Source organism: Sinocyclocheilus grahami, unplaced genomic scaffold (assembly GCF_001515645.1).
Source record: "Sinocyclocheilus grahami isolate Dianchi unplaced genomic scaffold, SAMN03320097.WGS_v1.1 scaffold194.1, whole genome shotgun sequence".
Taxonomy (NCBI): domain Eukaryota; kingdom Metazoa; phylum Chordata; class Actinopteri; order Cypriniformes; family Cyprinidae; genus Sinocyclocheilus; species Sinocyclocheilus grahami.
The window spans coordinates 1,018,971-1,031,762 of NW_015505373.1; the positions used below are offsets into that span (position 1 = coordinate 1,018,971).

A 12,792-nucleotide genomic window follows, 5' to 3' on the forward strand; every position below is an offset into this window, starting at 1 on the left:
CCCGCGGGTGGGGGGGGGGGGGGGGGGGGGGTACAGTTCCTGACTGTACTATCCAGTTTGTAATGAAATTAGCAAGACAAGTTTATTTAGAAACCCAAAGCCTAAGTATACTTTGCTCATCCACATTCTGCTTCATGTGTGTGTGATTAAAAGCTCAAATAGAAGCTTCTATTAGGAAGCGCACATAAAAAGTCAAATCACGACCAATGTAGCATACTTTGAAAGGTTTACATGCTCTGCTGTGTGATACAGAAAATTCCTTGACTGTTCTTCACTCCAATTAACAAGGCATTTTGACATGTTTGCATTTTCCCCTAACCACAGGGTTTAAAACATTGATAACCCAGGGGTTAAAGGGGGTCTAATGCAGTTTGGATTTGGCTTCTTATGCTTAACATGGCCAAAGTTGGCCAACGATTTGGACGTATGACGGAGTATTTCTGTGCCAAATACACTCTTTCTGGGTTCATATAAGTTTCGGAAAGTTTTTCTGAGCATGGCTCTTCATGACTGATGGCTCATCATAAAAGGCAGAATTGTTTGTATGGGAACTTCTCCCAGAAGAGCATGCGCTGGGACTGCGTTTCCCAAAAGCATCGTAAGCTTAAGTACATCATAGACCCATTGAAACCAATGGAGCTACGATCAACTTAGGCTTATGATGCTTTTGGAAAACACAGCCCAGAGCGAGAGCAAGAGCACGGCAGCGCTGCACAAGACTCACTCAAGAAGAATGTCTCCAAAGAAGTGTGTTTTGGTTGTAAGGGAAAGATAAGCTTGCTCAGCTTCCCAAAGGACCCAGTGTGAACAGTGGATGCAGTTTGTTTTTCCGGGGCAGCAACGGAGTTTCGTGTTTGTTTATTTGTTCCTGTCATTTATGATGATTATACAAGTGGCAGTATTCAGTTATGCGATATATCACGATAATGAACATGCACGATAATGTTCGTGGGCCCTTCAAAATACAGAGAATAATTATTTATAACAAATTATTCAGAATTTTGAATGCATTTTAAGAATAATTTTACCATCAACTGGTCACAATGCACAACCCCGCTGTATGCTGCGTCAAAGACGCGTGTGCACTCTGATGTAAACAAGCACGGATGAGAAGCACATGGCGGAGCGCGAGAGAGACGCTCTGGATAAAGCACACATTCACTCTCTGACAGCAGATGGCGCTGAACAGCAGAAATGCAGCCGTAACCCCGGAAACCCTGTAAATAAAGCAGCTGCGCTACTTTCTGTTTCTAAAATGTGTTTAAATGAATAAAATAGTCATTCAGATGTTTGTATTCACAATAGTGTTCATCACAGCACCAAATACTTAAATATTTAGACTTAATAGGCTATTTATTTTCAAACTTTTTTACATTTTAATCTGGGCTACAACATGCCCTAGATATTGTTTGAAATTGTTTTGATTCTTTATTGTTCGGTCACACTTTACATTAGAGCTTCATTAGTTAACATTAGTTAATTCATTAGATAATAAACTGCCAATGAAAAATTTATCTAAACATTAATTAATTTTATGTAATTCCAATATTTAATAACACGTTGTTAAAATCAAAAGTTGCAACTGTGTTATTTAATGAGCTAACATGCACTAAGAGTTGTATTTTTTTTAACAAAGATTAATAACTTCCTGTAGCAAATGTAGCTATTGCTCATTGTGAATGTTAATGCATTAACTAAGGTTAACTAATGAGATCTTATTGTAAAGTGATCCCTGTCTTTATAATTCTTTTGCACTTTAATTAAACATTTAAAAAAAAAAATTGTGTATTGTTTTATTGTATTTAAATGTTCAGTTATTTTTGTTATAAGAAAAAAGTTATTAAACCTGTTATACTGTATTATGACAACACTTTTTTTGCAACTAAATTTCAATAGCGTGATAATACCGTATACCGTGACAAATGCATTAGCAATTAATTGCAACATGAAAATTTGATGTCGGCATATCCCTAATGATGATTCATATTATGATTAATTTGTGATGAATGTTTTATAAACGTGGGCCAGTTTTGCACATCGTTTGATACTGAAATACAGAGCAGTCCCAGCTATAAAAGATCCCGGTCATGATTCAGAACTGCAGACGGTAAGTGAAATGGCATCAAATGTCTGTTTTGTTGGTAATTGTCGCTCAAGTGCTTGTCACTCTTTAGCTCCGCCCACAGCACGCCTGCAGGAGCTCGGCTGTTTTTGGAGAGATCGTAAAGCTGTATCTTTGTTTTATAAATATGATAAAACTAAAGATTCTTTAGAGATATGAAGGATGCAATACTACTCTATAAAGATTAACATGAGATTGGGTGAAACTGTGTATTATGTCCCCTTTAAGTGCAGTGTAAAAATAAAATACTAATGCCAGTGAGTTCATTTTTTGACCTTTTTCGTCTGTCCATCCTGCTGGTACTCCACCCCTCTTGCTTGCGTCCCATCAAACAGAATACGGGTCACCATGCAGCGCACTTCTGTTCTCAGATTGGGTCTAGACAGCGCAGGCCTGAGGTAAGCACTAGCTGTGCTCCATCGTTTACCTGTGTGAGAGAAAGAGAGAAGGTGACTTTGAATTTGGTCATTACAGATTTAACCAAAGAATTACACTATCACTAGTGCTTATACAAAATATTAAACTGTTACAGACATGAATGATTCCTCAGATCATAAGAGGCGAGATGTGTGCTGTTACTTGACTAAGTGACCAGACTTTTATTCAGATGCTAAAATGAGTCTGCAAACCACACAGATTTGCATTACGATGAATGCCTTAATTTAAGATAGCGCTGGGCGATATGACAAAAAGATTATCATTATATTTTTTCTTCATATCATATGGTATTGATATTTATCACAATATTCATTTACCATTAATGGGGAAGGAAATGCTTTCCACAAGTTTGTTAGACCTTGAGAACAAACGTAAACATAACTTGCTAGTTCACAATTAAAATCCATAAAAAAAATTCTGGATTCTGTGTTTTATCATTTAATACAAATTTATCATCACAAATGGTGTTGTTTTGAAATAGAAAAGAATGAATAAAACTTTTATCCAATTTAATTGAATCAATCTAAATTTAACCAATTTAGATTTAATCAATCTTTTAAAATGCAATCAAATGAAAATATAACAATTAATTTATTACAAAACACTTTATTTTTTATTTTTTGTCAGATAAAAAAAAAAATCTTGGTTGTATGTAGTGCTGTCAAACGATTAATCCCGATTAATCGCATCCAAAATAAGAGTTTTTGTTTATATATAATATATGTGTGTTTACTGTGTACATTTATTATGCATATATAAATACACACACATACAGTATATATTTTGAAAATATTTTCATGTATTTACATGTATATATTTATATTCATATAATTTATATTATTGTATATACTGTACATATATTTAATATATGAAAAAAAAATCTTAAATATATGCATGCATGTGTGTGTATTTATACAGTATATACATAAACATACACAGCACACACACACATATTATGTAAACAAAAACTTTTATTTTGGATGCAATTAATCGTTTGACAGCACTAGCTGTATGATATTTCCTTGATAACATTATTATTACTTTTAGAATTTAGATAGTAATTAACAGTAATACAATAGTAATATATTTCTGTAATAATTTCTTCAAGATAGACTGGACTTTTATTTTGTCGTTTTGAAGAACCGCACCATTCATTGATACGCCTTTATTTCTGCTGTTAGATTAATCCAAAACAAGTAAAAATTTCCAGATCTTATCATCATCGTCATTAATTTTACCGTGACCTCAATATGATATTGTTTATCGCCCAGCCCTAATTTAATTTCCTAACGTTCACCTCTGTGGATGGTCATATCCATCCAGCCCACTCCTTCCTGCTGGAATCCGTTCATGTCATCCGTGAAGGGGTATCCGGCCTGCTGGCCCGCTTCGATGAATGTGTGGTGCAGAGGGTGACTGGTTTTTCCTCGCGTCACATGCAGTGGGCCGTCATCCCCTCGGTATCGGTCCGCTCCCAGCTCATGTGTCTGGGCCTTGCGGAAGTACGGAAGACAGTGATCGTAGCCCCAGCCCTCGGCCCCCTCGCTCTGCCAGCGGTTGTAGTCCTCGGCGTGCCCCCGAATGTACACCATGGCATTGAGCGACGACGAGCCGCCCCAGACGCGGCCACGAGGCCAGTACATCACCCTGCCGTCCATGTGTGCTTGAGGTAGCGTGTGGTAAAACCAGTTGTACTTGTCGTCGCAGAGATTATAGGTCAGAGCGGCCGGCATGTGAATTTTCCAGGACAGACGGGTGCTTCCCAGCTGCTTGTCTTTGGGTCCCGCCTCCAGAAGAAGCACCGAATCGGAGGCGTTCTCTGACAGACGGTTGGCCAGCACGCAGCCTGCAGATCCAGCCCCGACTATCACATAGCTGTAGGACGCTGTGCTCTTATTTACTGCAGTACTGCTGTGCCTGGGTTGCTGCAGCAGTGGGCATGAGTTTGGTAAGCGTTGCACACCGATGTACCTGCGAAGGCTTGACGTGAGCCTCACAGACGATAAGAAGCACAGCATACTGATGGAGATCTCCGCTTTCTAAGTGCTGCACTGATGATCAGCGGGGGCTTTGAGGAAACACACACAGAGAACACTGGATTAAACACTCAGTGCATTAAATTCATAATGCTTGATGCTGGGTTACCGCACTTTCCTCTCAGGATTAGGATTTATTGAAAAGTACAGTGCATTCAGAAAGTATTCAGACCCCCTTTGCTTTTTTCAATTTTATGGTGCAGCCTGATACTACAATTGTTTAAATTAATTTTTGCTCATTAATCTACACTCCATGCCTCAGAATGACAACGTGAACATTTTAGAAATGTCTGTAAATTTATTAAAAAGAAAAAAACTGAAATATCACATTTACATATGTATTCAGACCCTTTGCAACAACACTTGAAATTTTGCTCAGGTGCCTCCAATTTCTCTTGATCACTGCTGAGATGTTTCTACTCCTTGATTGGAGTCCACCTGTGGTAAATTAAATTGACTGGACATTTGGAAAGGCACACACCTGTCTATAAAAGGCCTCACAGCTGACAATGCATATCAGAGCGAAAACCAAGCCATGAGGTCAAAGGAACTGCCTGCAGAGCTCAGAGACAGGATTGTATCGAGGCACAGATCTGGGGAAGTCTACAAAAAAAATCTGCTGCACTGAAGGTTCCCAAGAGCACAGTGGCTTCCATAATTCTCAAATGGAATTCTTCCTAGAACTGGCCTCCTGTCCAAACTGAGCAATTGATGGAGAAGGGACTTGTCTAGACTGGTGACCAAGAACCTGATGGGCACTCTATTTGAGCTCCATGATCATATATGCAGATGGGAGAAACCTACAGAAGGACAAACATCACCGCAACACTCCACCGATCTGGGCTTTATGGCAGTGTGTCCAAACTCTCCTCAGTGAAGACGCATGAAAACACACTTGGAATTTTCAAAACAGCACCCAAAGGACCCTCAGACTCTGAAAAACAAGATTCTCTGGTCTGATGAACCTCAGTTCTAAGCATCATGTTTGAAGGAAACCCACTCTGCTCATCATCTGCAGAGTACCATCCCAAAAGTAAAGTGTGCTGGTAGCAGCCTCATGCTGTGTAGGGTTGGGTATCAACTCCGAGAACTAATAAGGCAAGAATGGATCACCATCAGTCAGGATTTGGCCCAGAAGCTAATATCCAGCATGCCAGAGAGAATTGCAGAGGTTATGAAGAACAAGGGTCAACACTGTAAATATTGACTCATTATATATATTTTTTCCAATAAAAGCCTTTAAAACTTATATGCATTTCATTGTTTTTCAGTATACCATAGAAACATGTGGAAAAATAATCTACAAATACTGAAGCAGCAAACTTTGCAAAACACAAAATTTGTTACTGCCAAAACTTTTGGCCATGACTGTATGTGTGAAAGGCACTATTGTGTAATTTTACTGAAAAAAAAATGCTTTAATAAAATGTATGGTTATTATTACTTTTATAAGTAATGGTGAAATGCTTGTGCTGCTACATATGTATGTAGTACATACTTATGACTTCATGGAGCTCACAAACAGAATATGTTGCTAAGTCACAGTGAATAACAGAGGAATAATCCAGAACCGACTATATTGCTTCTGTACTCTTTGGTGTTGTTTGATTAAAAACCAATAGTGATTACAAAAATCTGCCAATCGGATCAAACATTTGTGTTTGTATGAACTAGGGGTGACCCCGAGTAGTCGAAGATTTGATGCTTCGATAGGAGGAGCCTGATTCGATACCAATCTCACAGTCAAATATTCGCGGGGTGTTATTATCATGCCATTTTGGCTATATGGGGGTGCTCAAATGTCAGATTTCACATAGAACTACTGGTTTTCTCCCAATGTTAATATACAGTCTATTAAAATAATGCTGTAAATAAGAATCTGAAAAGAAAGAAAGAAATATTTTAACGTGCGTGAATAAATCCAACCACCCCTACAGATTTAAGATTCACTTTCCATGATCTGTGACCGACAGAGGAGCATCTTGGAGGCAGGGATTTAAAACTTTAACAAGACTCAAATTGACACAGACAGAGTGAAAGACTGGATTTTTTCAATTAGGTAGGGTACAAGTGATTTCAAAACATTTCAGTCGGTTTATATATATCGTGTATATATTATTTGTCTTGTATAAGATGCATTTGGTTGAGTTGCGCTGCAGTAAAGCGCTTCATTGTACAGTGTTTATCACTTCAGCGCGAGCAGGACAAACAACAATGCATAATATTAATAACTATGACTGGGACTGTCATATACATGAAAACCCACAGATGGCGCCGACGCTGATGGCTGCCTCCGTGGCGTGCTCCGCAGTTGTTTTTATGTTTTTGTTAGTTTGTCCTGTCTTTAGTTATATCCCTGCAATCAGTTTCACCAGAGACGAATTGCTGGACATTCGGAAATACACACCACCCGATATTTCACCAGTTTTCGACTATTCTGATCTGGTTCAGCTCAGCTACCAAATCTGACCTCAGAAGACTACAGAGGGTAGTCCGGACTGCTGAGCGAATCATTGGTACAACCCTCCCTTCTCTCCAAGAACTGTACTTATCCAGAGTGAGCAAAAGGGCTGGCAGAATCACTTTGGACCTCTGACATCCAGCACACTCCCTCTTTGAACTGTTGCCATCTAGTCGACGCTACAGAGCACTGAGCACCAGAACGACCAGACACAGGAACAGTTTCTTCCCTCAGGCCATCCATCTCATGAACACTTGACAATAACCGTGGAACACACACTATTTATTCACTCATACACTTATTTATCTAACACTCATACTCAGCTTACACCTCAAATTTGCACATAATATACAGTACCTGTACATACAAAAAAAACTGTCTATTGTAATATACCTGCACACACAATTGTCAATTTATATATTTTTATTCCTTATTTACTTGTTCTATTTTTATTTTTATTATCTGTATTTTTTGTTCTGTCACTGTCATTCTGTTACACTGTGGAAGCTTCTGTCACGAAAACAAATTCCTCGTATGTGTAAACATACCTGGCAATAAAGCTCATTCTGATTCTGATACATAATTATATTATTTGAGTGTTTAGTTTAGCTGCCGTGTTTCTGCACGTTGTTGCATGATGAACTCCACAAAAGGAGTTCATTTAGAGCCGCATAGACACGTTCATGTGCATTCGGGGCATTTTGTGCAGATAGCCTATAAGTCATAATATTGACGTTATGTTGTATAAATAATGAAGCATATTCTATATGAGATAAATGAGGAGTTAAATCCCATTGATTAAAAGCCTGCTGCTTCATTCCACTGGTCATCTTCATCGCGCGCAACTCAAAACATAAATGTTGAATATTAAAAAACTACTGTCATATACATAACGTTATAATGAGAGCATTATTGAAAATTTTTTTTGTGAATTTTGCTGTCGTTTAATGTTAACTATCTTTTAATCAAAACATAAAACATTATTTACCCTGTTTGTATCTGCGAGACGCCCATTACACATTTACCTGTGTGTGTTACAGTAATTATGACTGTTGAATGTCTGACTTGACTCTTGGTAATGTATTTTGCCCCGCTCCCAAACATACGATTCGACGAGCTTTATTTGACGACTTGTGGACTGTTCAACTGCAACACCCGCTGACTGCAATGATAGAGCTTGGAATAGCCAGGACAATTTTTAATATAACTCCGACTGGATTCGACTGAAAGAAGAAACTCATATACACCTAGAATGCTTCGAGGGTAAGTAAAACACAAGCTAATTTTCATTATTGGGTGAACTAACCCTTTAACTTCAGTAATTATGACTGTTGAATGTCTGACTTGACTCTTGGTAATGTATTTTGCCCCGCTCCCAAACATACGATTCGACTATCAGTCGAATATCGGCAAGACTCGAAAATTCCGATTCGACTATGAAAATCCTTAGTCGGGGACACCCCTAGTATGAACAGGAACTAAAATGGATGTTTTATTGTAACATGATTATATGTAATAATAATAATAATAATAATAGGGTACAATGGGGCTAAAGGCGCCTTTGATATTATTTTCATCTAAACCACTAGATGGCACAAAAACGTGGCGTAGCACTTTCCAAAACATCCGCTTATCTTTTTTTAAATGTCACATTGTCAATGAAACAACCTAATATCTGTAGTTTATTTTTGTGATGCATGTTCAAAATGAAATGAATAAGTTGTATACATTATTCATTTTGTAGTGTAATTTATTTGTAAATTAGCCTGAGTTCTTTCTGTACATTTTGTAGTTTTGTTTTTCATATTTACATGTATAAATAAAAGAGTAGTTATGTGCATTGCTAATTTTTTTTAATGCAGCTTATAATTTTTTCACAAAACATTCTTCTATATGTTTATTTTTTTGTCCTGTAAATATATTTTTTTACACATTTAAACAAATAGTTCTATACATTACTGAAAGTACTTTTTGCAACTATTTACAACATAGCTTGGGCTTAACATCAGAAAAACTACATCAGTTTTGAGCCCAGCCCTGCCTCCATGTGTTCTGGGGTCTTCAGGAGGTGAATCTCTTGGTGAATGGCCAGCAAGTGATTCTGGGATATGGTAGGGTGAGAAGTGTCCATCAGATGTACACTTCATTTTCCTGGGAAACAGCTAACAAGTACCTTATGAGCGAGTGAATGATTGATTCATTCAACTACTACAACCACCAAGTCAAATAATGAGAAAGAACCAAATTGCCTATCACAGCTATGCTGATGATAACCAGATTTACCTAGCCTTATCACCAAATGACTACAGCCTCATTGACTCCCTCTGCCAATGCATTGATGAAATTAACAGCTGGATGTGCCAAAATTTTCTTCAGTTAAACAAGGAGAAAACTGAAGTCATTGCATTTGGAAACAAAGATGAAGTTCTCAAGGTGAATGCATACCTTGACTCTAGGGGTCAAACAACTAAAAATCAAGTCAGGAATCTCGGTGTGATTCTGGAGTCAGACCTTAGTTTCAGTAGTCATGTCAAAGCAGTAACTAAATCAGCATACTATCATCTCAAAAACATTGCAAGAATTAGAGGTTTTGTTTCCAGTCAAGACTTGGAGAAACTGGTTCATGCCTTTATCCCCAGCAGGGTGGACTATTGTAATGGTCTCCTCACCGGCCTTCCCAAGAAGACCATTCTCATCCAGAACGCTGCTGCCAGGATTCTGACTAGAACCAGAAAATCTGAGCATATTACACCAGTCCTCAGGTCCTTACACTGGCTTCCAGTTACATTTAGGATTGATTTTAAAGTACTTTTACTCATTTATAAATCACTCAATGGCCTAGGACCTAAATACATTGCAGATATTCTCACTGAATATAAACCTAACAGACCACTCAGATCATTAGGATCGAGTCAGTTAGAAATACCAAGGGTTCACACAAAACAAGGGCAGTCCTTTTAGCTATTATGCCGCCCGCAGTTGGAATCAGCTTCCAGAAGAGATCAGATGTGCAAAAACATTACTCGCATTCAAATCTAGACTCAAAACTCATCTGTTTAGCTGTGCTACGTCTGAACTGATTGTACTGTATTTTATGTATGTGTACTATATTGTGTATTGCATTTATTGCTACGTGTACTGCGTTAGGCTACCCGAGACTTGTCATTTGCACTTATATATTGTTGCTCTTTTGTTAGTTTTGGCTGCTTTTATTGTCCTCATTTGGATAAAAGCGTCTGCTAAATGACTAAATGTAAATGTATGTATAATTATTTTCTATTTTTAACCGTCTTAAATTAATTTTAAATCAATTTTTAAATCATCTTCAAAGTTTTTAAATTCCTTGTTTTATTTTTGTGATTATTATTTTACTTTCTTTTATGTAAAGCACTTTGAATTACCATTGTGTACGAAATGTGCTATATAAATAAACTTGCCTTGCCTTGATTCATTCAAACGCAGTAATTAATTCAGGAACAAACAGTTTTGGGAGTAGCTAGCTACAATTAGCGATGCTACTAGCATAACTACATTTTTCTGTAGCATGACGGTAGCTCCGCTACCTTTAAAACAGTGTAGCTTTTCTGGTAGCCAACTATTTTTTCCAGCAAGTAGCGGGACCAAACGCTACATTCTGTTTTGCGTTCTGACGAGTCACGAGCCTGTAATGCATTGAAGCAGTGCGGCGTCTACTTCTGACTAGATCACAAACTAAATTTGTTCATTACCGCCATCTGTGGTGATATGCATCTCGCGGCTTTACAGTCTTTCCACCGACAAGAGATTGTCTGATGATATTGCAAAGGATGTACAGGAGTGGATATTTCACATGAATCAACTGTAATTTATGCAAAACGCAAAAGAATTAAAGCACATACAGGAGGTGAATAATAGCCTTTTTAAACTGATTAATTCTCCTGCTTTATTGCACTCTAGATCAAACGCCTATTTTACAATGATGAACCATCATAATACAATCTGCCCCCCCACAGTTTTGTAGTGAACACTAATCGAACAGAAAATGAAATTGTGATAAGTGTACTCACACTAGGCACGGTTGCCTTAAACCGAGTGCGATTATCCCCCCTCCTCACCCCCACCCCGGCCTGCACTCACACTTGCACTAAACATTCCGGGCCGGAGCACACTTACGTCATGTATTAGATAATGGAGAAAACCACTTTCGCTAATATTCTGCCGAATAATTAATAATAATTCATTTATAATTTATGCCTTGCATTGATTTTCACTTGTATGTATCAGAAAATTATTATGGAGGCAGCTGACGTTAATTAAATTATTTGGTGCTTTACTTGCAAATTACATTTCCTGTTCATCAATAAGGTAAGAGCCATTATAAACCTAAATATACTTGATTCAATTAATTGAAAAGTGTAGTGTAGTAGTAGTAATAGAATATGTTTGCAGCGGACGTAATGATGACAGTAGCGCACACAAAATAGTATCTGTTCTGTGCTCCGGCGCGGTTAGCGTGGGGTACGTGAGATGACGGTGAGGGGTACGTGAACAAAATTCTGAGTTTTGGTATTCATTTAATACCCCAACTTAAAGCAACATTAAAACCGAACGTATTTCTGACAAGCAAAATGCCGCTTCTAATGTAAAAACAGGAAAATGGGGGTCCCGTAAAAGGTCAAATACATGATATCCAATCAGCTTACCTCATATTTTGTTTTGCGGTCAAAACTGACGACATCCACACAAGCAGCGTGCAAGTGATAGGATGGCTGCTGAATATGCTGATTTAGCAAATCGCGCTGCTGTTCAATGTATCTTTAAAGTAAAGTAAATCCCCCAATTGTAAGTCGCTTTGGATAAAAGCGTCTGCTAAATGACTAAATGTAAATGTAAATCGTCAACAGTTCAACAAAATAGGTAATATTAAGTGAACATTTTACATTTTAAATGTAGCCTACATTTTGAACAGAATGTTGTCATGTTTGTTCTATTTTGCAACGAAATAATAGTTCCAATGAAATCCGTATCATCTGATGTGTGTCTCCAAGCATCATACAGCAGTGTTTTGTTAGTGAACGAATCTGCGGCTTTGAACGATTTGGAGAGTCAGTGTCAGTGATTAATAACCCATTCATAACTACAGCATTTTGCTTCGTTACTGAATGAATGAATGAATGAATGACGCGACGCCTGGCTCATTAAGACAGCGACTTGCCGCCACCTATTGGCAGTTTTATTTTTAAATCTACAAGTATCACTTCGATTTGCCGTCATTTATTGCTTTATTATATTAACAGTGTTGGGGAAAGTTACTTTTAAAAGTAATGCATTACAGTATTGTGTTACTCCATAAAAAAGTAACTAATTGCATTACTTAGTTACTTTTTATGGAAAGTAATGCGTTACTTTTTAAATCTGGACAAGGCTTGCTTGTTTGATTTTAAAGGGGTCATATGATGCGATTTCAAGTTTTCCTTTCTCTTTGGAGTGTTACAAGCTGATTGTGCATAGATAAGATCCCTGAAGTTGCAAAGACTTAAGTCTCAAAACCAAAGAGATATTCTAAAACGCCCCCCTAAAACGGCTCGTTCTAACACGCCCCCACATATCTACCTCACTATGTGGAAATATTTGCATAATGCCGCCCAAATGTGCAGCAAAGAAAGAAGGCGTGGTTTCAGTAACCGCAGTTAGTGTTGAAGCAGCATGTCAGAGAGACGCTGTGTGTTTCTAGGCGAAAGCAAAAGCACTTTATT

At 37.8% G+C, this 12,792-nt stretch overlaps 1 protein-coding gene across 1 annotated transcript in view; it reads right to left on the minus strand.

The window, feature by feature from the left end:
• The window catches only part of LOC107594972 (choline dehydrogenase, mitochondrial), a 36,572-nt gene that overhangs the window by 20,888 nt on the left and 2,892 nt on the right, over nt 1-12,792 (minus strand). The window contains exons 2-3 of the mRNA XM_016285220.1: nt 3,858-4,628; nt 2,398-2,549 (exon numbers count right to left, since the gene is read on the minus strand). Coding sequence (XP_016140706.1) covers nt 2,398-2,549; nt 3,858-4,578 — 873 coding nt within the window. The 5' untranslated portion in view covers nt 4,579-4,628. The remainder of the gene's footprint in view (nt 1-2,397; nt 2,550-3,857; nt 4,629-12,792) is intronic.